General features: G+C 46.4%; 2 protein-coding genes across 2 annotated transcripts in view; one reads left to right on the top strand and one right to left on the bottom strand.

Annotated features, from left to right (window-relative positions):
• The first annotated feature begins 2876 nt into the window (after window positions 1–2876).
• FZD5 (frizzled class receptor 5) lies at window positions 2877–11949 on the top strand. Its single transcript, XM_083630024.1, has one exon. The coding sequence runs from the start codon at window positions 3703–3705 to the stop codon at window positions 5413–5415; it is 1713 nt and encodes a 570-aa protein (XP_083486150.1). The 5' UTR covers window positions 2877–3702; the 3' UTR covers window positions 5416–11949.
• Window positions 11950–17464: 5515 nt separating this feature from the next.
• The window catches only part of CCNYL1 (cyclin Y like 1), a 30569-nt gene continuing 23595 nt past the window's right edge, over window positions 17465–24438 (bottom strand). Inside the window, exons 9-10 of the mRNA XM_083571690.1 lie at window positions 21601–21763; window positions 17465–19466 (exon numbers count right to left, since the gene is read on the bottom strand). Coding sequence (XP_083427816.1) covers window positions 19350–19466; window positions 21601–21763 — 280 coding nt within the window. The 3' untranslated portion in view covers window positions 17465–19349. The remainder of the gene's footprint in view (window positions 19467–21600; window positions 21764–24438) is intronic.

Raw genomic sequence — 24438 nt, 5'->3', positions numbered from 1 at the left:
GCAGACCCCACACAGTGTCTGTGGGGTTGCTCAGAGCATCAGCCACCCTTTGTTTGACCTTCTCTCCTTGCTGGATTGTGGCCCAGCTCCAATGAGCAGGGCTGGGATGTCCTCCATCTTTACAGGTATTTAGCATTTCTCTTCTCTCGTTAATGAGGTAAGAAATACGGGGGGGGGGGGGGACCTGAGCAAAGCTCTATACTGTATAGCATTAGATAACTGCCAAGCAGTTTCCATCCACTTCCTCCTATGTCTCCTATATTGCTTGCTATGAGTAAGAGGGTGGCAAACTAAGATGCCAGTTGATGGGGTCCCCCCCCATTCATAGCCTCTTGTTTGCAGAGGAAATCACTCTCCTCTCCAGAAAGGAGGAGGAGGAGGAGGAGGAGGAGGAGGACCAGTGAAGATCAGTGTGTGGGGCGAACTAGAAGCCCTAGATTGTTTCTGTACATCTCAATGGACTCCACAGGTGATTCCATTTCCAAAAAGCCCTTTAATTAGCAGCACTTAGCACCTACCCAAGGGGTGCTAAGTGCTGCAAGCTGAAGAGGATTATTAGCACCTCTTCATGGGGCTTGATTTCTCTGGACAATGTGAGGACAGCCCCCCACGGTTGCTAGGGGAAGCCACAGGAGGAAAATTGCCCTAGATCTGTGTTGCTGGCAATTGCCCCAGTTCGCCACCTAGAGAATATGAAGTTTCAATACTTCATCCTCGCAATTATCCTAGCAGGTTTCTCCTACCACTTCCAAAATACAGGCTGAGGCCAGGTGTGTGCAAAGCCTTGAACTAACCGAAGGGCGGAAGAGGCTCCGTCAGTCTCAAAAAGTGGCACATATTTGAAAGATGCAGCTTCTTCCACCCCCACAAAATCACAAGGATGGGGAAAGCCCTCTCTGTTTCTCCATCTTCCATTTCTTACTAAATTCTACTACTATTAGTTGCTTGCTACACACAAAAAAGGTCTCAGAGAACTTGCAGAAACTGATAAGAGCATAAAGCATAAACAATAGAAGTCATTAGAATATCTAATAGTTCGTGCATTGATGTTACCTCAATAACGCTTGCCTTGTTTTTCGAAATCAATGGGCAGGAGCTTCCCCAGACTGGCAGGCACTGTGGGAAGGCTCTTGCTCAGTGCTAATGCTCCTGCTATTCATGCAGGTCCCGGTTCCATCATCGTGGCCTCTCTTGGTAGGGGTCGGGAGGGACTTCTGCCTGAAACAACAAAGTGCCACTGCCTGTCAGTGTAGATATTGCTGAGTGAGATGGATCAGTTTGTCTGATTCAGTATAAGGAGCTTCCTGGGTTCCTTCCTATAACAAAAACATAAAAACTTGATCACTAAGGGCAAAATTAACTTATGGAATTTGGTGCTACAAGACACGGTGGACTGAGCACAATTTATCTGTTAATCCACTTCCTCCATTCAGAATAGACTGGAGCAGTTCACACCTGCTTGTATTTGAATTTGGGTAAGAGGAGGAACTTCAGTCTTTTCTGTTTCTGCAAGCAGGCACCCGCTTTTCTGTTTGCCCCTGCCTCATTTGTTGATTCTATTGTGCAGATGAGGTCCTGGCAGGGAACACACAATAGAATCAACCTGTGCGCACACATTTAGAAAGGAAACCCACACCCAAGAAGAGTGCAAAAGCTCACAGTCAGGCAGCTGAAATTTTGCTTGTGTGGTTTTCTGGGTTTGTGCACACACAAAAAAGCCACTGTAAATTCACAGCGCACACCTTTCAGATTGTTGGTATAGTTTGCTTGTGCAGTTTTCTGGTTTTGTACACTTTGAAGGATGGTGCCTTCATGCTGCCAGATTTCTTTTTTTAAATTTTTTTTTATTCAAAGTTATAATAAAACATATTTCCCAAAATCATATCCTTATAATGCTGCCAGATTTCAAGTCAGCATCAAGGCCGTGCGCAGAGGCAGTTCCTGTTCTCCACTGGTGGGGGGGATTATTATTATTATTTACTTAAATTCCTCTGCAAAGTGTTATGGGTGCCAGTTAACATCAAATACATAAATAGCAGCAGTAACACAATTTGAAGGGAAAACGGTCAGAGCTTTGTGGCACGTTGGAAGACCAGCAAAAATTCTAGGGCGGCAGTTCCAAACTCCCCACCCTGATGGAGCACTTGAAAATTACTAATGGTCTTGGCGGAGCACCTGATGATTTCCCCCCCACACCTTTCCTAGCAATCCTAATGCGTTGTGCTAGATGCAGTTGGTTGTTAATCATATTGCTGTCGCTCCTTTTATTGAATTTCATTTTATAGTATTACTATTTCCAATTCGCTGGAAGTCCTCTGCTCTGGATCTGGAGGCTTCATTTAGCCACGTTGGCTAAGTGGGGGAGTTATTTATCCTTCCTAATTCTCCCTTAAAGCCGGCGCATCTTCTTCACATCTCGTGGCAGCAGCCACTGCCCAAAGTTAGTGGCACTTTAAAGAGTAACCCCACTGACTATGGGGTGACGTCTCCGCGTGGTTGGCATTCAACGAAGCTCCAAGCTGAGGAGACCCAGGGAAGTCCATGGACCAAGAACTCCGTCATGGTCATTAATACTGACGGCTCTACTCTGGGGCAAACTTCGTGGGGACTCCCGACCTCCGTGGGGTTGTTTTTGCAGTTAAAGCGCCCCTGCCTCCAATAAAGCATGGTGGGGACTGGGATTTGCCAAGGGAGCTGGCGGGTCGGGGGGAGAGGGTCCCTTCCGCGTCGGGGCTGCCGCGGGCCCCTTTGCGCCGAGACGCGCGTCTCCCTCCCGGCCCGGCCGGCCCCGGCGCGGGGAGGGGGCGGCTCTGGGGCAGCGCGTCGGCCGGCCTCCGGCGCGGGTGGGCGGGCCCCGTCGGGGCGGGTGGGCGGTCTCGGCGCGCAGGCACTAGAGCGCAGGTGGCTCCGGCTGGGCGCTTCATTCGCCGCCGGTGGCGCGTTTGGCGGGCTGCGCGCGTCCAGACAGCGACCCGAGCCTGGGCGGCGTGGCGCTTGGTGCCGGAGCCTCCGCCCGCAGCGCCCCGTCGGGAGACCCGGCCGGAAGGAGCCTCGAGCCGAAGCAGCCAGGGCGGCATGGCAGGCGGCGGCGGCGGCGGCTCCTCGGCGACTCCCCGCGGCCAGCCCGGCGCGCCGGCCGAGCCCCGCAGGCGAACGCTGCCCGCCGGAGAGTGACGGCCCCCGGGCCGGGCCAGGACGCGCGTCCGGCTTGCATGGCTGGCGTGCGCTCCGCGCGGAGGGACTTTGGCGCCGCGGCGCCCGTGGCCTCGCCGAAGAAACTTTTCTCCCTGGCGATCATCCCGTCGGGGGAGCTGTGAGCGGAGCCAGCGCCTCCGCCTGCCCGGCGCGGAGTTGGCGAGCATGAGCCGGGAGAGAACCGCCCCCGCGCCGCCTTGCTATGGAGTTTCGCCTCTTCGCTGGGTCGCGTCCCTCCGGGTTTTACCCCCCTTAAGGCGCCCGGCCGGCCGGGGAACAGAAGCGCCCAGGTGCGCCTCTAGCCGGCGCTGAAGGACTTTGGGGTGACTGGCTTGGCGGGGCTGGGAGCGGACTGCGAGGGGGCGCCTCGTACCATGTGCGCCTTGGGCGACGTTGCTGCTGCTGCTGCTGCCAAGGGGACCCCCCGGCTCGCCTTCCCGGGACTCGGTCCGAAGAGCTAAACCCAGCGCGCTCCCCCCCCCCCCGGGAGGCAGCGCCGCCTTCCCCATGGCCGGCCTCCGCGACGCGTGGCTGAGCCTCTTGCTGCTGCTGCTTCAGGCTCCCGCTCCGTCGGCGGCCGCCTCCAAGGCCATCGTGTGCCAGGAGATCACGGTGCCCATGTGCAAGGGCATCGGCTACAACCTGACCTACATGCCCAACCAGTTCAACCACGACACGCAGGACGAGGCCGGGCTGGAGGTGCACCAGTTCTGGCCCCTGGTGGAGATCCAGTGCTCTCCGGACCTCAAGTTCTTCCTGTGCAGCATGTACACGCCCATCTGCCTGCTGGACTACGCCAAGCCGCTGCCTCCGTGCCGCTCGGTCTGCGAGAGAGCCAAGGCGGGCTGCTCGCCCCTGATGCGGCAGTACGGCTTCGCCTGGCCCGAGAGGATGAACTGCGACAAGCTGCCCGTCCTGGGCGACGCCGAGATGCTGTGCATGGATTACAACCGCACCGAGGCCGCCACCACCTTGCCCCCCTTCCTCACCAAGCCCACCCGCCCCTCCAAAGGTGCCCACAGGAACCTGACCCCGCTGAACGGGGCCGGCTGCAAGCGGGCGTGCGAGTGCCGGGAGCCCCTGGTCTTCATCTCGGAAGAGTCCCACCCGCTCTACAACAAGATTGAGACAGGCCACGTCCGCAACTGCGCTGTGCCTTGCTTCCAGCCCTACTTCACCCAGGACGAGAAGACCTTTGCCACCTTTTGGATAGGCCTGTGGTCTGTCCTCTGCTTTATCTCCACCTTCACCACAGTGGCCACCTTCCTGATTGACATGGAGAGATTCAAGTACCCGGAGCGCCCCATCATCTTCTTGTCGGCCTGTTATCTCTTCGTCTCCATCGGCTACATCATCCGGCTGGTGGTGGGCCACGCCAGCGTGGCTTGCAATAAAGATTACAACCACATACACTACGAGACCACGGGCCCTGCCCTCTGCACGGTGGTCTTCCTCCTGATCTACTTCTTTGGCATGGCCAGCTCCATCTGGTGGGTCATCTTGTCCCTCACCTGGTTCTTGGCTGCCGGGATGAAGTGGGGCAACGAAGCCATCGCTAGCTACTCCCAGTATTTTCACATGGCCGCCTGGCTCGTCCCCAGCGTCAAGTCCATCGCGGTGCTGGCCCTGAGCTCGGTGGATGGCGACCCGGTCGCTGGCATCTGCTACGTGGGCAACCAGAACCTAGACAAGCTGCGGGGTTTCGTCCTGGCTCCCTTGGTGGTGTACCTGTTCACAGGGACCATGTTTCTGCTGGCCGGTTTTGTGTCCCTCTTCAGGATCCGGAGTGTGATTAAGCAAGGGGGCACCAAAACAGACAAGCTGGAGAAGCTGATGATCCGGATTGGCATCTTCACGGTGCTCTACACGGTCCCGGCCACCATAGTGGTGGCCTGCTACATTTATGAGCAGCACTATCGGGAACGGTGGGAGACAGCGCAAAACTGCTCTTGCCCGGGGGAGAAGCCCAAGGTCAAGCCCGACTATGCTGTCTTTATGCTGAAGTACTTCATGTGCCTGGTGGTGGGCATCACCTCGGGGGTCTGGATTTGGTCAGGGAAGACCCTCGAGTCTTGGAAGCGCTTCACAAGCAGGTGCTGCCGGAGCGGGAAGCCTGGGAGCACCGGCATGTACAGCGAAGCGAGCGCAGCTCTGACGGCCAGGAGTGGCCTCCCCAACTCTGCTCCTTACCACAAACAAGTCCCACTGTCCCACGTCTGAAAAAAAGGGAGGGGGAGCAAAAAAACCCCAAAGCACCTTACTTGGTCGTAGTTGGGAGCAGGTAAGCACAGTGTGACTTGAGCTCCCAACTGCAAAAAGGTTTTGAAATAACCCCTGGAGCTTGGTTTTTAACCTGTCATTTGGTCTGTCTGTTGTGAAACGCTTTGCTCCATCTCCTGATGGAGACACAAAAGAGGGGTGTGTTCATGGGGGGGGGGGAATGGACACATTGCTTTGCCCATATTGCAAGATTGCAGGGTTTACTAAGAGCACGCTACAGCCTTGGGAATGCATTTTGTCCTTCCTGGGGAAGTGTGGAAGGAGCAAGCTAAGATCGAACTCTTACTTTATGTGGGGTATGTGTGAATTAGTTTCCAGGTATAATGAAAAAGCAGTCTTGGAGGATGCAGTTCTGAAGGGCAGGGGCTGCTTTAGCCTTTCTCTTCCTGCTGTTTATCCGCTCAGTATGAGTCCCCCCCCCCATCCCAATCAATTTCCTCGCACCATTGGGAAAGCAGCTGAGGAGGAGCAAATGGCAGGAAAAGGAACATCCACTGTTCTTTGGCTTCTGCATTCCTATTCAGGATAGTGAAATCCTATACATGTTTACTTGGAAGCAAGTCCCATTGAGGTCAGTGTGTGTGTGCTTAAGAGCGTAAGAACAGCACTGCTGAATGAGGCCAAAGGCACCTGCAGTCCAGCACCAGCTCTCACAGTGGCCAAGCAGACGCCCAGCAAGCAGAACCCGAGCGCAGCCAGAACAGCCCCAGCCCCGTGCGATTCCCAGCAACTAGTTTTCAGAGACATCCTTTGAGGGCAGCTTACTCTCGGTCCAAGTGTCTCCTGTATTCTGTGTCTCCCACACAATCTAGTTTGGTCCTTAGGACACTTACTATTTAATTGGTGAAATGATAATTTTAGAGTCCTTTCCACTAGGTTGGGGTGGGCAGCTGCAGTCAGGCAAATGTTAAGTTTCCTGGTAGCAGAACTTTCTCACGCTACGTTGTCTGTTTCAACAAAAACGTGCTACTGAAGTTTTCGGATATAAAGGAGTATCAATTTAGAGGGAGGCTCTACTTTCAAAATGGGTGAGTTGTGGAGCTGAGATTGAGCAGAGTCTGGTTTCAGGTTTAGTTTTGGATGGCATAAGTCCACCATCATCAGTTTTTACACATGCCTTTGCCAGGCAGCCTCATAAAGCCATTGGTGTATTAGTTTCTCTTCAGCATTCAAAATGAAAGTAGGAAGGGCTGCATGAATTCAGATGCAGACCAGAAGTCCTTGTTAAACGCTGAAATGGTACACACCATCTTCATAAACATTTCACCTCCTTTTGCAAATGAGGACTGTGCTTTTCTTACTGTGTTTTCACTCTAAGTGCTTGGGGGCTGCAAGCCTGTGCATGTTTACTCAGAACTAAGTCCCACTGAACTCAGTGGGCCTTACTCCCAGGAAAGTAGATAGAGGGTTTCAGCCCCATAGTCAATTTCAAAGATGTTAGTCTCTCTGTCTCTCCTATTCCAGTTCCACCTGCCCTGGTGGGGTGATAGATAACAGCAACAAGTTTTCTTAAGATTCACTTCACCGCAAATTCTCTTTTGACTCGAGGGACTGAAAAATCAGTTGACACAAGGTATGAAGAATTACTCAAGAGGTAAAGCTGTAAAGAACCACAAAGAATCGATTTATGGCTTGGCACGCTAGCAGTCTGATCCTCTGCAAGTTTGTTCAGCAGTATGTCTTCTTGAGTGTAAGGGGACTTACCTGAAAAGGTACTGGGCATGTTTTGATTCCCTACTCTCTCTCTCCCCGCCCCCCAGTCTACTGAAACAATGGTTTTTGGATAACAGGTTTTTAACATATGGCTGCCCTGAGTGAGGCCGGGTATGTATTTGTAAGGTATTGTTAATGCTAATCCCCCTCCGCCCCCCTTTAGAAAGTAGATCTCTGCCCCCAGCGCACTCCCCTTAAGATTGAATGTGTTGTGTGTGTCCCCCCCAAAAAACAGCTGCAACTGTAGGGAACGACAATCAACACCCCTCCCTCTTTGCAGAAGGGGCCACCTCCATTTCTAGCCTTTGAAGCAGTGGCAAAAGTCACTTTCTAAGGAAAGCTGTTCAGCTTTTAAACCTTAAATGCTGATACTTCTGTATTAACCCGAAACAATATTAGATATGGCAGTAGATCCCTAGCGCTGTATGTGTGTGTTTGTTTGTGTTGAGGGAGCCAGTCCTCTTTCAGTGTCTGCACTTCAGTTCTATATGGGAAAAACTTCATTCTGGTAATAAGATTTTTTTGGGGGGGGGCGGGGCGGGATATTGCATTTGGAACTGCTTTACACAAAGAGGTTGGTGAGTTTCTCCTGAACTCTGATTTACTCGTCTGCTCAGTTTGTGAAAAGGCAGCCTCAGGAGAATCCAAACCTCTTTGGCCTCCATACAAGGGTGGCATTCATACCACATATTTAAAACAGATGACTTTCCCCAACAACCCTGGGAACTGTAGCTTACACCCCCAAAAGCCACCATTTTCAGCACCCTTAGCAAACTTCAGTTATCTTGGTTCATTGGAGGCAGCCATGTGCTTTTAAAGTGTGGTGTGGATATAACCACCTAGGTTTGTGGGGAAGCCAATCCACTGCCCACCCATTTAGCTAGGGCTTTGGCACTGATCCTGCCCATGCTACCACCCTAAGCCAGAAAAAAAAGCCTTTTTCTAAGTGCTGGTTTCCATGTGCACAACTATAAATGGATAGCTGCAGGATTGTGTGTGACCTGGGCCTGTGAAGGATATCCATGACTGCTTAAATGCTACTGGTAAAGTTTTCCACATCACTTCCCAAACCATCCCCCCCCCCATGGTTTTGGCTTTCCAATTTCAGTGGGGAAGTTAAGGATGCACTTAACTCACTCTCTGTTCAAAAGCAAAAGGATGTCAGGCTACAATCCTATATATATATATATGTGCGCACACTTACCATGGAGTAATTGTTTGAACTCATTGAGCTTTTATGTCTTGAGTAGACGCAACATGGTTTAAAGAACTTAAGCGGGGCTGGCCCACACCTCTCAAAATAAAACAGCATCTTTTCCATCCAGTTGCCAGTACATTTCTTTTACTAAGGTAGGCATGTAGGCCTGATCCATTGGCCGCCATCAAAAGCAACTCTTTCCAGGATCACTTGTTCCAGCCTCTGTTTCTTCAATCACACCTGCCCAGCAGTGGCTGCAATTGGAACATTTCTCCAGTGCCTTCCCTTAGGAGGGTTTCTTCTCATCTCATTTACTGGATGGGGAAAAGTGTGAACAGGATCGGACTCTTACATTAGCCCAGCGGCACAGGAAACAGCTATGCTGGTGGAGCTCCCTCCTCCCCGCCTGCTGCCAAGATAATGTGGGGAGGAGGGTTGCAAGATGATGCCAGAGCTGCTCCCTCGGATGCTCAGCTCCCACATCTGCTGCTACTGCTGGGCGTTAGCCGGAGGGAGTGTGCAACCTGGGAAAGGACACATCCAGTTCCTGGACCGGATGGCTGTGTTACTCGGTGGTGTCAAATGTTAAGCATACACATGGATGCAGCAGGCGGAGGCAAGAGAGGAGGGGCTGGTGGAAACTTGGCCTGGACAGGAACTAGCAACGCTCCCCTTTTCCTCTGGAAGGCAGAGCGAAAGTGCAGGGGCAGAACTTCTTGAAGGAATTTGGCTGTACTTCTACAGGCGGTCAGTTTTTAAGTATTTGACAGAGTAGCTTCAGCTTGCAGACGTCATCCATTGAGTTAAAGAGTTGCTCTTGTTTTTAAAAATTAACACTACCCAAAATATTACAGGGTTCACTTAACTCGGCTTCTCTTGTCAGAGAACTGACAAGGATCTGGCATCTTAAAATAGCCAGGATGCGGGTTGACGTAGACCATAACTTCCTCTGGAGGTGGGGGGAAGAGGAGGGGCTTTTTTCCCTTGAAAAGTTTAGTAACTCTTTTTTTAAAAGGGTTTGCATCCTATCCTTCCTCGAAGTCCATTAACTTAGAGCAAATAGCCTTTTACTCTCAAAGCAACCCTGTGAAGTCGGTTGAGTGTCTTGCCCACAGACTCCTGGTGAGCCTCATTGTAGTGGATGCAGTGAGAAGAGAGCAGCGATCAGGATCTAACCACTGCCCCTCTGGCTGTTTCTGCGGCATATGCACCTTCCTTCCTTCCAGTTGTGCTGTCAGTCTTATTTAGCACAGAGTTGGCTGGGTGTCATGGAGTTAAGTGGGAAACCCTGCCTTGAAGGCAGTGGCTGAATGAACTCCTTCCAGAATCTATGGACCTGCCACTCCTAGTGTACTGCAGGAGGAAAAGGCTAGAGGGATGCTTGGCCTAAACTTCTGATTTTGAATTGGAAGCTGCCAATTGGCCACAATGGTGATGCAGAGGTGTCACTCTACTGCTATACCTCTGTGCTTGGCATTGGTCATTTTGGATGGCAGCCTCACTCAATTTAATGCCAATGTCCATCCTTGGTATGCTTTTCTACGCTGCATTCTTCCTTTCCAAAGGACTTCGGTGGAAAATGCTCCAGCACAGTATCACTCCTTCAAAACAACCATGTTCATAGTCATTATTACTGAGCAATTTTTCTTCCAGTTTTCTTTATGAGGAAATTATTAAAGTTGTGCCGCAGTGAGGTTTGTCGTCCCCGCCCCCCCCCCCTGCCCAGCTGCTTTAGGGAGCTTAAATGCTGTAACAGTGCAGACCAGTTGAAATGACATGTTCACCTTGACAGCATTAAACATTTAGCTCACAATCTAACATGGCATTAGGGCACACTTAAATCCATTGAAATTAATGGCCTTAAGTGGAAACTGTGTTGGGATTACTTTCTTCAATTTGTAGAATATTTTGGTTAACCTGAGTTGCCCCCCCCCCCCAAGGTATATCATGTAATATTTTTTGCTAATGGCACAATGGAAAAGATATTTTCCATATTTGAAATATTAGCTTAAACTGCCGTTAGCTCTGCTACCTTCATCAGAGAGACCGAGCCAACTGAGCAATGCATTTGAGCAAATTTATTGCTTGTTGCGTCTCCCCTGCCCCAAACTGGTTTCACTACCTAGCCAAGCTATGACTGAAGTAGAAAACACTGAATTTCATTTACATTTGTCATATGCTAACAAGATTCATGATTTCTCCCTCCCACTACAATCTGTGCAGTAAGCAGGTTTCAATTGCCAATACTTATTTTAGCATTGTCCCCAGGATTTGGTCCTCACTGCAGCTTCCTCTATGCCAAACTCAAAAATGAAAAGGGCATTCTTCCAGACTTTGCTGTGCATGTTTCCATTCATTACCTGCAGTTTCCTGGACCACTGTACTGATTTACTAAGTAGATCGGCAGTGGCTACGTAAACTGTCTTGCAGGGAGAAAGAGACCAGCTGTATATTTTTTACTTTCCTCACCAAACCATGCAAACATACAAGATATTTCTCTGTAGCAGATGCACATCATTTTTGTATGTATGGGCGCCTGCTTTGAAAATCCTGATCTCACCTATTGTGTCTACTGTTCTTATTTCCACCCAATGCTGTACCTAGTGGAATGGCGATACAGTACAGGGAAAATAAATCTGCTCATTGCAACTTTGCTAGAAGGTACAGGCACCTTCTGGTTAAAGTTTGAAATAGCTCACCTTGCACAATTTGTGAAACACCCAGCCAAAACATGGCCTTGACAATCAGCCTGTTTGTCAATGCAGGCAGACAGCTAAAGTAGGTTTATCAAAAGTCCTGGTAGGCTGCAATCAATAGCTGGGGAAGGGAGCTGGATGGAACATGGGCTGTTGAGAGGCCCAGTTTTAACTTAAGTGGTTTCTAAAGTCACCCAACCTTACTGGTTTAATACGTTTGTAGTCTAATGCAATAACTTGATGAATCAAAAAGTTGTGCTTGCAGTAGTTTAGGAACATGACTGCTTATGGTAAGGAAACTAAAACGGTTGCCAGATGATAAAAGGAAGAGATTGAAAAGTAAGAAGCAGGGCATAATATATTGCATAACATTGCCTTTTGGAATGCAGAAAACATCAGTGTACAAGTTGTCATTCGTTTTGACACTTACAGGGTTCTTTTTCATTGAGACATTGTGTACATCGGCATGTTCCAAGACAGAATTGCACCGTGTAGTTATAGTATGTAAATATTTGTATTAAAAGAATTAAGTTTGTATATATTCTGAATCTCTAGTGAACTTTTGATACGGGTTGGAAGCAGGTTGTAAATTCTCACTGACAAAGAGGCAGCTTTGGATACAGATAAACAGGATGGAAGTCCGGGGCATTAAATGGCTGTACTTCATACTGGATTCATGCTTGGGTCATGCTGCTTTTTTTCAGTTGTGCCTTGTGGAGGGATGAAGCTTTTACATACTACTTGCAATATGATTATGAAAATACCATGCCAAATGATGTTAAAAAAAAATGAAAGGAAAAGACATCGTTGATTCTGTAAAAAGCTTTAAGAGGAAATAAACTAACTTCAAACTGCCACCTAAATAAATGCCTAAACATGATTATTGCAAGCATGGTTAGGGAATAATTCTATATGAAAAGTGAACAGGCTCTCTCTCATTCTGTGTGTATGTGTGTCTGTAGTTCACAACCTAACCTTTTACAGGCCACTAGCTGTTGTACTCTGATATACAGGGCTGTTTTAAAGAAAATGCTGATGATGGGCTTGGTTTTTCAAAAGCTCTGTACCAAACTTCCAGCTTTTGCATAGAAATTACACAGGGACAGATAGTGTAACAGAAACCCAAGCCACAGCAACTCGATAAGTGGCTTTTGAAAAGTTCTCCATCCTGTTCATTCCAGGGCCAACACTTTAAGGATCTTTTTAAAGTATATCAAACTGCAGCATACATTTTATGCAAATAAAAAAAGAAACCCAAGAAAACAGAGTTGCAAGAAAACAAAGACAAACCATAGCTTTATTTTCCAGTTTGTGATTATGGTGAACTGAAAAAACAAAACAAAAATTACAGGAATGTATTCTCTGTCTGGGAAAAGAACCATTATATAAAACCATCAAGAAAGTTCTGCTAAGCGGTAACAGGCTTTTGGCTTGGAAGTGGAGAAAAGCCTAGAACCTTTTCCACAGAACATGGAGTTCCTTCCTCAGTGCATCATTTCTAGGAGGTTAATGCTTGCAGTGCCAAAGAGTTAACCCAAAAAAGTTTTAAGCCAAACACAGCTTAATTAACAAATGACCACTTTATAAATAGATACTTAAAAAAAAAGCTCCTGCTAGCTAAAACTGATCCAAGATACCCCCTCGTTTATATGATTTTCTCAAATCAAGACTTCAGCAGCAGTTTTGAGTCTGAAACTGCTATATATACATGAGCAGAGGAAAAGTTACCGAGACAGTGGAGAGACTGAATACCAGAGCCCCCAGCAGCTGAGTGATGGACTGCCACTGAGCCCACAGTCCTTTAATTTGTCATCACACAATGACTGGTTTATGCAACCAACTAGGCTTGCATATTGAATTCATGTACTGTAGCAGGCAGTCTTTACTGAACAGGAGCACAACTAAAAATGGCCCATGCTAGACAAACCACTCCAAATGCAGTGTGAAAATTAACAAGGCACTCCCGAGTTCTTTTAAGAGACAACCATGATTATATTTCTGAAACATAGTGTGTGACTAACCTCTATTCTAGGTGGATGCAAGGCAGTCTCTGCTACTGCGTACAAGTGCTGCTACTGTCACCATATATATGTATTCAAATGGTTTCGAATATACCATTGTATTCAGGCTTGTAAAGATGATTACACCTGCATACTGCAGATGGGGCTTAAAGGTTTTGAGTTGCCCGGAGCCACTTAGTAAATTCATGGTGGGATTCAAACAGGAACTTGTGGAATCATGGTTCAGTAACTTCCAGGTCTGTCATTTTCTTTAAGAATAAAAAGTATTCTCTCTGAAATTCTAAAGGAGCAACTCCCCAAATTGTTTTGTATCCTGCTTTTTAGAAGGTTGTAAGCATCCTTTACGTCTTTACCAAGGGGCCAGTGGCAGTAGGGAGTTTGAAATTGCACGAGAATTCAAAATTCCAAAAGCAAGCCTTTTCCCCAACCAGTTGTATCCTGGGGTGTGATGTTTCATTTCAAGGAACCAAAGGCCACTAGAAAAAGGACAAAAGAGAAAAACCTAATATGCCAACCATGTGTGCTGCTTGCTCACGTCCCAGAAAGAGAGAAACGAGAACTGTTGCCCATGTCCTTACCATTTATGCAGCTCCTAAAAGTACTGGAACCAGCTCAGAAGACTGTTAGAGTAGGAAAGCAATGCCTTGAGATGGCCGCATCGCAGCTAACCATTTCCACTTCCCATCCAAGGAATAATGCCCATCTCCCCCCTTGCCTACGACACATTGTCTTTAATATGTCACCACCACGTACGTCTTTCATTCGTCCACACTGCCCTCAAGTCCAGTGAAGAGGCACAGAAACATTTGTTTCATTTGCAGTGGGCCCTTGTTCTGCATTATCAGACGTCTTTTAACACACACAGGGGAAGACAGCTCCCTCTCGCCATAACACAGGTCAAGGGAAGATAAGAAACCCTGCGTGAGGCAGGATAAAAAGCACAGATATTCAAAAAGAAGGTAGCTTTGCTGTCACTCAGATTTTGGGCATGTATTTTCAGGATTGTGCCAATGGGCTGTGGCGGCTAAAGGGTCTTACATTGTATGTTTGGGGGAAACCAAGGCTCAAACGTCAGCTCCATTACAAGGCTGACTAGGTAAGGCTCAAGGAGCACTGATTAGTTATTACCCACAAACCTAGTTTATCACGCAGGGCTGCTGTGAGACACAAACGGTGCTGTAAGCAAAGGTCTCTCCACTACAACACAGCACATGAGGCAAACTGGAAGTTTTCTTCCTTTGAAGGAAATCCCTCTTTCGGTCATAAATCTTTGGAAGAGCTCAGGAAGAGACTTAAAACACAAGGAAGGAAGGGGTTAGTATGCTCACTTATGATAATGCTCAGCACTTGCGCACACAGAGATAACTGTGTGAGAGAGAGATCCAGACATGTCTTACAGTTTTTCAGAAGGAAGATTGCTGCTGTTACTGCTGCAGCATTGCCTAGAGAGCTAGGCAAACACAGAACACTCCCCTCCCCTAAGCGTGTTTCAAGCTGCAAAGCTTGAAGCTATCCCCATATCTATGTTAGGAAGTGGAGAAAAATATGGAGCTGGGCTTTTCGTTCCTAGGAAGAAAAAGTAAAAAAGGCAGTTATGTACTAACCCAGGAACCTGGCTCCCTACCAGAAGCAACCTTGCGAATGCTGCAAGCATCTCATTTTTTAGCTGTCATAGATGGCGGTCCATCCAGCTTGCTCATTATGCCTTTATGCACATATATACAGAGACCTGCCTCCATTCACCAGTTTAAGCCCACACTGAATTCTGCTGCTTGTTCACTCCAGAAAACAAGCAGAGCTTTCAGAAGCTAACATTACATGAAGATTCTATGAAGAGGGGCACTAAACTCTCAAGTCCGGCAAATGCTCAGAAAACACCTGATACGAACTGAAGTCACTGCTTTTGATTTTTTTTGGGGGGGGGGCAGGATTAGTGATTAACATCTAAAACACGTCTATGTTCTAGTGTACCATCTTCCATTATCTTGGTGGTGAAACAACCTTCACACCAGCATCGCTGCTGCCCCCCCCACTACCCCCATTTCAGACACAGGAAGCAACGAATCAGAAGGATGCAGGGCAAGTGGAAAAGGTCAAGAATGAGAGGCTTGGGGCCCCCAAGTTCAAGATCTGTGCTCAAGCCCTGCATCTTGCCAGATGACCTTGAATCAGTCCCATACAGACCACCACAATACCCATGTTAATCGGCTCCTAGCTTCCTTGAGAAATGTAATTCAAACCCACACATGCCCAAGTGCCTTAAGGTTATAGAAATACAGACCCATTAACCATCAAACAGATTCCTGTTGTTACTCAAGTGTCAGGTGGAGGCTGAGTCCAGCACATCAAGAAGAGATTTACCATTTTTCCTATAGCTTGTCTACAGCACCTAGGTGCCCTGCTATGTCTGGAAAAAGCACCACTCACAATTAGATCCAAGTTTTTGCCACTTTTGGTCACTGGGCACCCCTCTCCCTAGAAGCAACCACACCAGTACAAGGAGCAACAGTTTCATCACTTAAGAACAAAGCCTTTTAGCAGGTACTTGTTCACCTTTACTGGAACACTCCCCTCTCTCCTTTCCCTTCCTTCACACCTACCTGCTTACCCGGCAACAAGCAGCAGCCCTTAACATTTATTCTGCTGTTCAAGTGCAGGTCCTTTTACCTGGCAAACCTGTTTGAAGAGGTTTCAATATGTAATTGCCTTGGAGACAAAAACAAACGGTTATACACAAGAGGCAATATGGCAGCAGCAATCAAGTGAGCTGAACACTGACCAGTCCCTGAACTTCCTATTAAGCACATATGAATGAATGGGCAAGGTTGGGCTCCTCTTCAAAAACGTATCTTCACGTGGCAAAGTGAGCATACGAGAAACACTTTGCGCTGAAACTAGCACGTACATTGCTGGTTCGCCATTCGCTGTCAAGAGCTCTTTCCTGTATCAGAAGGACGTTATCACATAGTAACTGAATCAGCAACTCAAATGGAATTTCACTACAGCACTTTGAAAACATAGATGAATTTGGCAGGGTGTGAGATGTTCCGTTTACTGTACTGTTTCTACTTTCTGAATATACCTTTTCATTGTAAACTGTGTGACATCTCACCCTCCTCTCCAAACAGTGGCAACCGTTTATTTGGTAAGTGAAAATGCACACACTCCCCCTTGCAGCTGCGTGCAGGGTGCTGTTGCAAAATGCTAATAGATAGATAGATAGATAGATTTAGAATTTAATAGATAGATGCTAATGGAGTCTACCCTTTTCCTTCAAGCCCTACTTTCTCACTAAGCATGTCCCTACTCACACCCACCTGTTGAACAAGCATTTTTTGAATAAAGTGCAATTCAAGTCTGGCGCCTTGCTGGATGCCTACTGGACATGAATGCCTGGTGTGCTCCCAATGGAAAGAACATTTTTGCAGTTATATTACTTGAAGCTGCACTATGATCAGCTTGAAGAGTTCATGGAAAGCTTGATTGTGTTCTGGTGGACAGAAATTAGTTTAATAATTTACTTTAAGTTTTTTACTTAAAGGCTAGCTGGACAACATTAGACATCTTGGAATGGCATTTCCAGCTTGCTTCACATTCCAGGAATGAATTTGGGAAGTTACTTCCAAGTAAGTGCACACACAGTGGCAGAACTAGTAGACTCTCCACTGAGAATATGCTTTTGACAAAACCATTTCCCCCCTTATTTTCCTCGTGCCTAGTAGCAAGGTGGGAGACAACATTAAAAAGTCACAATGCTCAGAGGCCTTTCTCTAAGTCCCCCTTACCTTCAGAGGAGAGGAGAGTGGTAGATGGCTATTGCATCATTTCAATGGTGCTGTCTCCATGTATGGCATGCTCTCTGCAGGACACCTCTGAGGTTGAGAAGCGTTTTTTGGCTTTAATTGTCCGGACCATGAATGGGGAACTTATGGCCCTCTAGATATAGCTGGATTATAACTCCCATTATTGCAGCTAACTGGGAATGCTGGCTGGAGCTGAAGCCCATGATCATTTTGAAGAGCCAGATTCCACATCCTGATCTAGCCTTCTAGATCTTGTGAATGTTTATATCCAGCTGTTTTTATTGCTTTATGCAGAGGCTGTTGTGTGTCGTTGATTTGGTACTACTGATTTCATTGTTTGATTAGTGGAGACTGCTCTGGATTGAGTCTTCTGGATTGAAAAATCAGGCAGAAAACTTTTGTAGTAACATTGAGACATTGGATGCAATCTAGCAGGCACCACTAAAGACTATTTCAGTGCACCTTGGTTCAGGGCTCTTCTACATTTCCTCCCAAGACACATTTTTATCCGAAAAACTCGGGACCGAGACATACAAAGCACACTAACTCCACCTGATCTTAATTAAAATAGAGTTTATTATTAGCTTCTCTTTTAATACAAACATGAGAAAGGAAAGCCACCTGAAGATGTAGCATTTGTTTCAAAACTGAATTGTGATTAATACCTGAAATCACAGACTCTGTAGAATGCCTGCCTAGAGCTGGTAGGTTAAAATACAGCATGAGACTTTGGCTCCATCTGCACTTTGCATTTAAAACAGTTTCCTACCACTTTAAACAGTCATGGCATCCCCCGAAGAATGCTGAGAGCTGTAGTTTCTTAAGGTGCTGAATGTTGTTAGAAGACCCTTATTCTCTTCAAGGAGCTACAATTCCCAGAGGTCCCTGGAAAGAGGGAGTGACTGCTAAACCACTCTGAGAATTGTAGCTCTGTAGGGAGAAAAGGGGCCTACTAATGAATCTCAGCACCCTTAACAAACCACACTTCCCAGAATTCTTTGGGGAAAATGATGGCAGTTTAAAGTGGTATAATACTGCTTTAAATGCAGTGCAGTATGGGGCCTAACAGTCCAAGTGCCACTGACAATTCAAGAAGCAAGTTGGGCTGGATATTAAGTAACAGCAAAAGGTACCAGATTGCAATAGGGACTGCTTCCAATGTATAAACCGTTTCGATCATCTGACTTGGAGTGGTGAAGGTTTGTAATCCAGGTTGCTTCCTACTTTTAGGAGCAGAAAACTTGATTCACCCCAAATTCCCATTCTGGACAAGCAAAATTAATTTACACAAAAAGCCAATGTTTAGAAGTTCACTTCCAGAGCAAGGAACATTATATACTAGGTTTTAAAAGGGAAAAAAGTGTTTTCAAAAGAGTAATGATATGAACTGAAGATCATCATACCTCCCTCATCAACACGTCCAGCACCTTCAAAATAGTTCTCCATTGTGAATTTAAAGCTTTTTGGCAGCACGGGACAAAAGCAAACCTTGCTCCATATCCATTGTTTGTAGTGGAAGAGTTTAGCAGAGCAGCCTTATTGTCTGTTCATCGCCAAGTCAGTACATTTGTTCAGGCTAAGCTTTCAATGCAGCTCTATTCAGCGCTTCAGGCAAAAGAAAGTGTATTATGCAGACTGCGTCTCTCCCAGGGCTCAACTAGAAGTATAAGAACGTGAGAAGCACCATAGTTGACAAGAAATGGACCCTGACCAACTGGCTTTCAAATCAGTGAACACAGAAGACCATTTCTCTGCTCCTGTCCCCAAAGGTTTCCAGTCCCTTGACCATCTCAAGTGTCGGGTTTTGCATTTAAAGAGTTAGCACAGCTTGCTGCTCAGCAGCTCCTTGGTCTTTTGACTGAACTCCAGTGTAGGAATTGAGAGTCTTGCTAGTAAATGTGTGGTGAGGGGAGGGAGGGGAGAACCCTTCACTGGTCAATGCCGTAGCATTAGTCCCAGACTGGTTTTATACTGTGTTAGCATTTAACACTGCACTGAAAGGCAACTGCAGTCTGGTCCTGGATGACTGAGAGGGGGAAGAACGTCGCGACTACTGTTGTGTTAATGTTCAAATTCTAAAATGTAAAACTAGTCATTATTAAAAACTCACATAGTTCACAGCTATAGGCCTACACAGTAAGCAAACATCTGTGGGGGTTTTTTTGGGGGGGGTGAGGGTCAGTGAGGAGAAAAGGGGGGAAGACTCAAAAGTTTTTGAACCTCTTGGTTTTTAATGGAGTGTGCCCATTTGAAAGAGGTTCCATCTCTCCCCCCCTCCACCTGGAATCATGCTCCTCTGGCTCTGGGCTCCCTTGGCTTGCTGTGCTCACCCCGTCCGCTGGCTGGAAGACGCCATCGCCGTTGACTTGTGAGCTTGGAGTGGAGGTGGTATCCCCGGCTGATAGGAATCCTGGCGCCACAATATTGCAGCTTCCCATCTTGCTCAAGAGAGGATGGCGTTAGTACGGCGGATCCCAACTAAGTTATCAGCACTGAATGATCGTCTCATAGCAGCTTTTGACAAATCTTTGTATTTGTCCTCACACAGCCTGGAGATAGCCTAGAAAACATGTTCAAGCCAGAAATATGAGCTCAGGATCTCAGGCACCCCATCTCAGCATCTGTTTAATTGTATTACCTCTCACTTTACTGATTCAGAAGTAGCAGGGGGGGGGGGGGAAACCAATCACAAACCTAGGCTCATATTGATCTGAATGCTTCTTCTGCAGGCTCCAGGCCAATTTACTAACTAGGTTTTTCAATTCTCAAACGGAAACATTCTTTAAGCAGCAGCGTCCATAAATATCTAAAGGCATCCCACACCTGCCTGAAAATGGACACTTGTGAAGATTTCAGACACTCCTTTTCAGCAAATAACTTCACTGTCCCTTTAGAGGGCTGCACATTCAATATACAGTGGTACCTTGGGGTACATACGCTTCAGGTTACAGACTCCGCTAACCCAGAAATAGTGCTTCAGGTTAAGAACTTTGCTTCAGGATGAGAACAGAAATTGTGCTCCGGTGGCACGGCGGCAGCAAGAGGCCCCATTAGCTAAAGTGGTGCTTCAGGTTAAGAAGAGTTTAAGGTTTAAGGTTAAGAATAGGTGTGTTTAGCACCCAAAGCAGCACTGTAGTTCACTCTGTCTTGCCAAGTTCACTACATATCTTTTTCACAACTTCAGAAGAAGCAACGGGCATTCAGCTATGTTGGCAGGGACTACGTTCAACCCCTTTCAAGTTCTTGTTTTGATAACATATATCCTGATATGAGAAGCCACGCCACTCCATCAGAAGTTCTACTTGACTTCCAAACTGGCTCACATTGTCCTGGATATGTGAAGGGACCTCCTCTTTCCCTCCAACTGAAGATTATTCTGCACACTGTTTGCACAGAGAGCCCTCCAGGTAGGAGTCAGATATGCCCCACATAACCAAGGTGTCCTGAGCCTTAGCATAACCACTGCACCACATTCCATTTGTATAATTGCAGCTGAGAAAAAACACTTGCACTACACATTTCAGTCCTTACAAATCATGCATGTCTTTCTAGGATGGAATTATGTATTTTTTCTCACAATAAGTGAAACAGCTGAGAGAGAGAGAGAGAGAGAGAGAGAGAGAGAGAGAGAGAGAGAGAGAAAGAAATGTATAGCATCAGGAACAAGTATAAGGGAACACAGAAATTATTCCAACAGGTTGACCCTTTCTTCTTGGAGGCTCAAAGCAAAGTCACCTTTTGGAAGTAGATAACCAAAGTTCACTGAGACTGCAATCCTATATCCACTTACTGGGAAATAAGCCCAACAGAACCCAGTGGGACTTACTTCAGACATGCATTGGACTGGACTGGACTGGACTGGGGGCGCGTGCACACACACACACACAAGTTCATCATATGGACTGCGACATATGGAACCTGCAGGTGGGTGTGAGTTAATGTAATTCACGTGTCCTTTTCTTCCCTAAGTTAACAAAGTGAAGTGATCAAGAAGAGGCTCTGCCATGCTTTCTTCAGGTATCATTAGTGACACCTTAAAGACTGTATGTAAACGGGACGTGGGTGGCGCTGTGGGTTAAACCACAGAGACTAGGACTTGCCGACCAGAAGGTCGGTGGTTTGAATCCCCGTGATGGGGTGAGCTCCTGTTGTTCGGTCCCAGCTCCTGCCCACCTAGCAGTTCGAAAGCACGAAGTGCAAGTAGATAAATAGGTACCGCTCCGGTGGGAAGGTAAACAGCGTTTCCGTGCGCTGCTCTGGTTCGCCAGAAGCGGCTTAGTCATGCTGGCCACATGACCCGGAAGCTGTACGCCGGCTCCCTCGGCCAGTAAAGCGAGATGAGCGTCGCAACCCCAGAGTTGGTCACGACTGGACCTAATGGTCAGGGGTCCCTTTACCTTTTTTAAAAGACTGTATGTAGTAATATACAATTATGAACAGAATGTGTCGGTCAGCACACAGAGTCATAATTGTCTTAATCAACTCTGTCTGGTTTCTTGACCTTTCTATTCTTTCTTACTCTTCTCCTGAGAAAGGATTACCTTTAAAAGAAGGATTTCTGCAACTAAGAGGTTAAACCCTCCAATGAAACAAAACCAAAAAAGCTTAGCAAGCCACAGTAATGTGATTAAGAAGGGACAGAAGCTGTTGTTACGCAAACCAAGTACCCAGCACACCAAGTCTCGGACCATTACCTCTAGTTTCTGTGCTCGCTCTTTACTAAGGGGCTCCAGCAGAAAGTTCAGGTTGTTGTCATCTGCTAAGGAGCGAAGGTCAAAGTAGTATTTGGCGTAAACACTGGCAGGAACATTGATATTGAACTGCAGTAGCTCCAAGAAGTGTCTTTCCATTTCATTCCTAGGGTAAAAGGAAAGGGGTTGACAGAAACAGACAAAATAAGCATCTTAATATTATTCAGTGTCGCAAGCAACACGCCGCCCCCCTCCGAAAATGAATGTTGATTGTATCTGAAGCATTTTTATTTTTTTTAATGGGACAAAGTGAATGTGCTCATGTTAGATGCAATTTGAATTCTGGGACCTCCAGCTTGGGAGAAAAGGTTATGTTCTGTCATGCACTCACTTTGCTGACTTAGAAGCGCTGTCCTTTAGAGTTCCATTAGCACAGCTGTACACAATTCATACTCCGTTCTCATTCTTACAAGACCCTGCGCTATAGTTATCAGATGAAAAGAATGATGTGTGCTGTTGATTAGCTCTGAAGAACTTGCAGACATTTTCACCAGGTTGATAACAGGAAGGGGGTTTGTTGAAGCAGAGGCGGACCAACAAAAGAAGTAGGCATATCACCACGGCAACAAATGGATCTCTGAAGAGCTGCTGCTGCTGCTGCTATTATCTAGGAGTAAAAAGCCTCTTGAGGCAACATGGATTCATCTCCAGCAATAAATAAATAAGCAAGCAAGCAGCATTAGGTAGGCGAAGGAGTTCTTCGCCCCGAGACTCCCGGGAGGATATATATCAGCACAAGACAGGAGGAGGAATTCTTTAAAGGCTGCCTTCCATGCTATTTTTCTGAAATCTATCCTATGGATTCAGGTGCGGGGCAGCACCTCTTCAGAATGGTTAGAAGAGTACTTGCAAAAAATCAGAACCGGCAATGGGTCTCAAAAGTAATACTTGCTTCATATCCCAAACAGAATCTTACTATGAGTTGATACGTAGCAACATCTCCATTGGTCCAAATGTCAAAAGGCATGGTTCTACTTTCGGTCAAATACAGATTTACAATGTGCGGTACATTGCATTTATTTGAATGTGCCTATTTTTTTTGCCAATTCAAAAGCAGTGGAATTGTGTGCGTTTTCCACTATTATGCATTTACATTTAAAATACAGTAGAGCGTTAAGACCCTATTAGCACACTGAACTCATTTGCTCATCTCCTAATGAAATACAGAATAATCCCCTAGCCCAAATTAGCAAAGTCACAAGGATGGGAAGAAATGTCTTCAAACCCAAACACATGAAATGTCAACAAAGGGCTGATTTTCATGTGACCGACAAAATGTTTTAAAAAGCTATGCCCGAAGTGTTTGCTGCCGCGTAAGAAACCAGAACAAAGCACTGGGCTTTCTAGTACTTCTGAGCATGCAGAGTACAGTGAAATATGCTGGTACTCCCCACAGAGGTCCAAGAGATGATGGGAAGTGCAAGGCAAAGGTGTAGAAAGGAGAGGAGAGGCGAGACTTCAGGCCCGGAGGCACATCCCAGTGACAACAGTTGCTGCCTTATGATACTGCCGCCAGCCCAGACAGCCCATATTTATCACCATATTTAAACCAGTTTCAAGCAAATCTGGTTAAAACAAAAACAAAAAACCCACCCCACCTCCATTAACTCTGAGCAAATCAAAAGCTGCCTATCGACCCCAGACAACAGAGCTTTCCCCATAAAAAACGGGAGCTGCATAACTCACAAGCGCACGTCAAATTTTCAATTTCTTGTTAACTCTTCCTCACTCACAAGGATTTGCAGGGTGGGGGGGGAGATGATGAGAAGTATCGTTCTTTTTTATATTGGCATTTTAGTTGAAGAGACAGAAAACAAAGAGGAATGTATCATCTAGATGGCAAGTCTCAATGAGAATAGGAGCTTTGTGTGCTCTGCTTCGAGCAGGATGGACAGGAGGACCATTAAGCCCCCTGCCAGAATTAATTTCCTGCTCATATGGTCATAAAGCTTATAGAAATGTAAATCAGATAATGTTTGGATGATCAGCTGATCAGGGCTTCATTTGCCCCTTTTGTACAGAGCTCGCTAATACATTTTAATTGTGTAAAAATTACAATACTTTGCCGGATTAACAAGTCTATTAATAAGGGTTTAGAAGCTAGGAAAGGCAAAAAGGCCCCATGTGTTTGTGTTGCTTTATTTACTATCACATGTAGCCCAAGAATGAACAGCATGTCCCCTCTTTTATGCACACTGTAATCTACAGGATTAGCAGCTGCATGGCTAGAGGTTTTTCCCACTCTTATTAAGACACTCCATTAAAGCAGCTATTTATATGGCAAAGGGTTTCAACAAACAACATTTTCCTCATTTCAGATTTCTTGTTACAGAATCAGAAGTGCAGTGCAAGGAAAATTCTGATGCATTATTCTGTTGGCCAGCTTTATACATCTTTTCCCCCTCTCTAAACTAAGAGGCAGATCTTTTAAGAAACCCAATTAACTCCCTCACCTGCCTATAGCACTTTTCTTTTTCATTAAGCATCCTATCACAAATTAAAAGTCATGCTTCTCAATGCACGCTCTAGAAAAAGGGCAACTTGCCGCGGCTGGACAACTCCTTCCTAGATGCTTGTTTCAAGATTCAGAGTTAACATTTACAAGTACAAGGTAAAAAATAGTTTTTTAAAAAGCAAAAATACATTTTGCTTTGGGGGTCACCTCTGAATATTTTGCGTTCTGTTTTTACAAGTTTGAGAATTAATTTCAGACACAACACAATAACGCTAAATCATAGTTAAGTGAATACGGTGCTGTAGTCACAAAGGATGCAGAAGTTT

This window comes from Podarcis filfolensis, assembly GCF_964270895.1.
Source record: "Podarcis filfolensis genome assembly, chromosome: 1".
In the NCBI taxonomy this organism is placed as follows: Eukaryota; Metazoa; Chordata; class Lepidosauria; order Squamata; family Lacertidae; genus Podarcis; species Podarcis filfolensis.
This window is presented reverse-complemented; position numbering and strand designations above follow the sequence as displayed.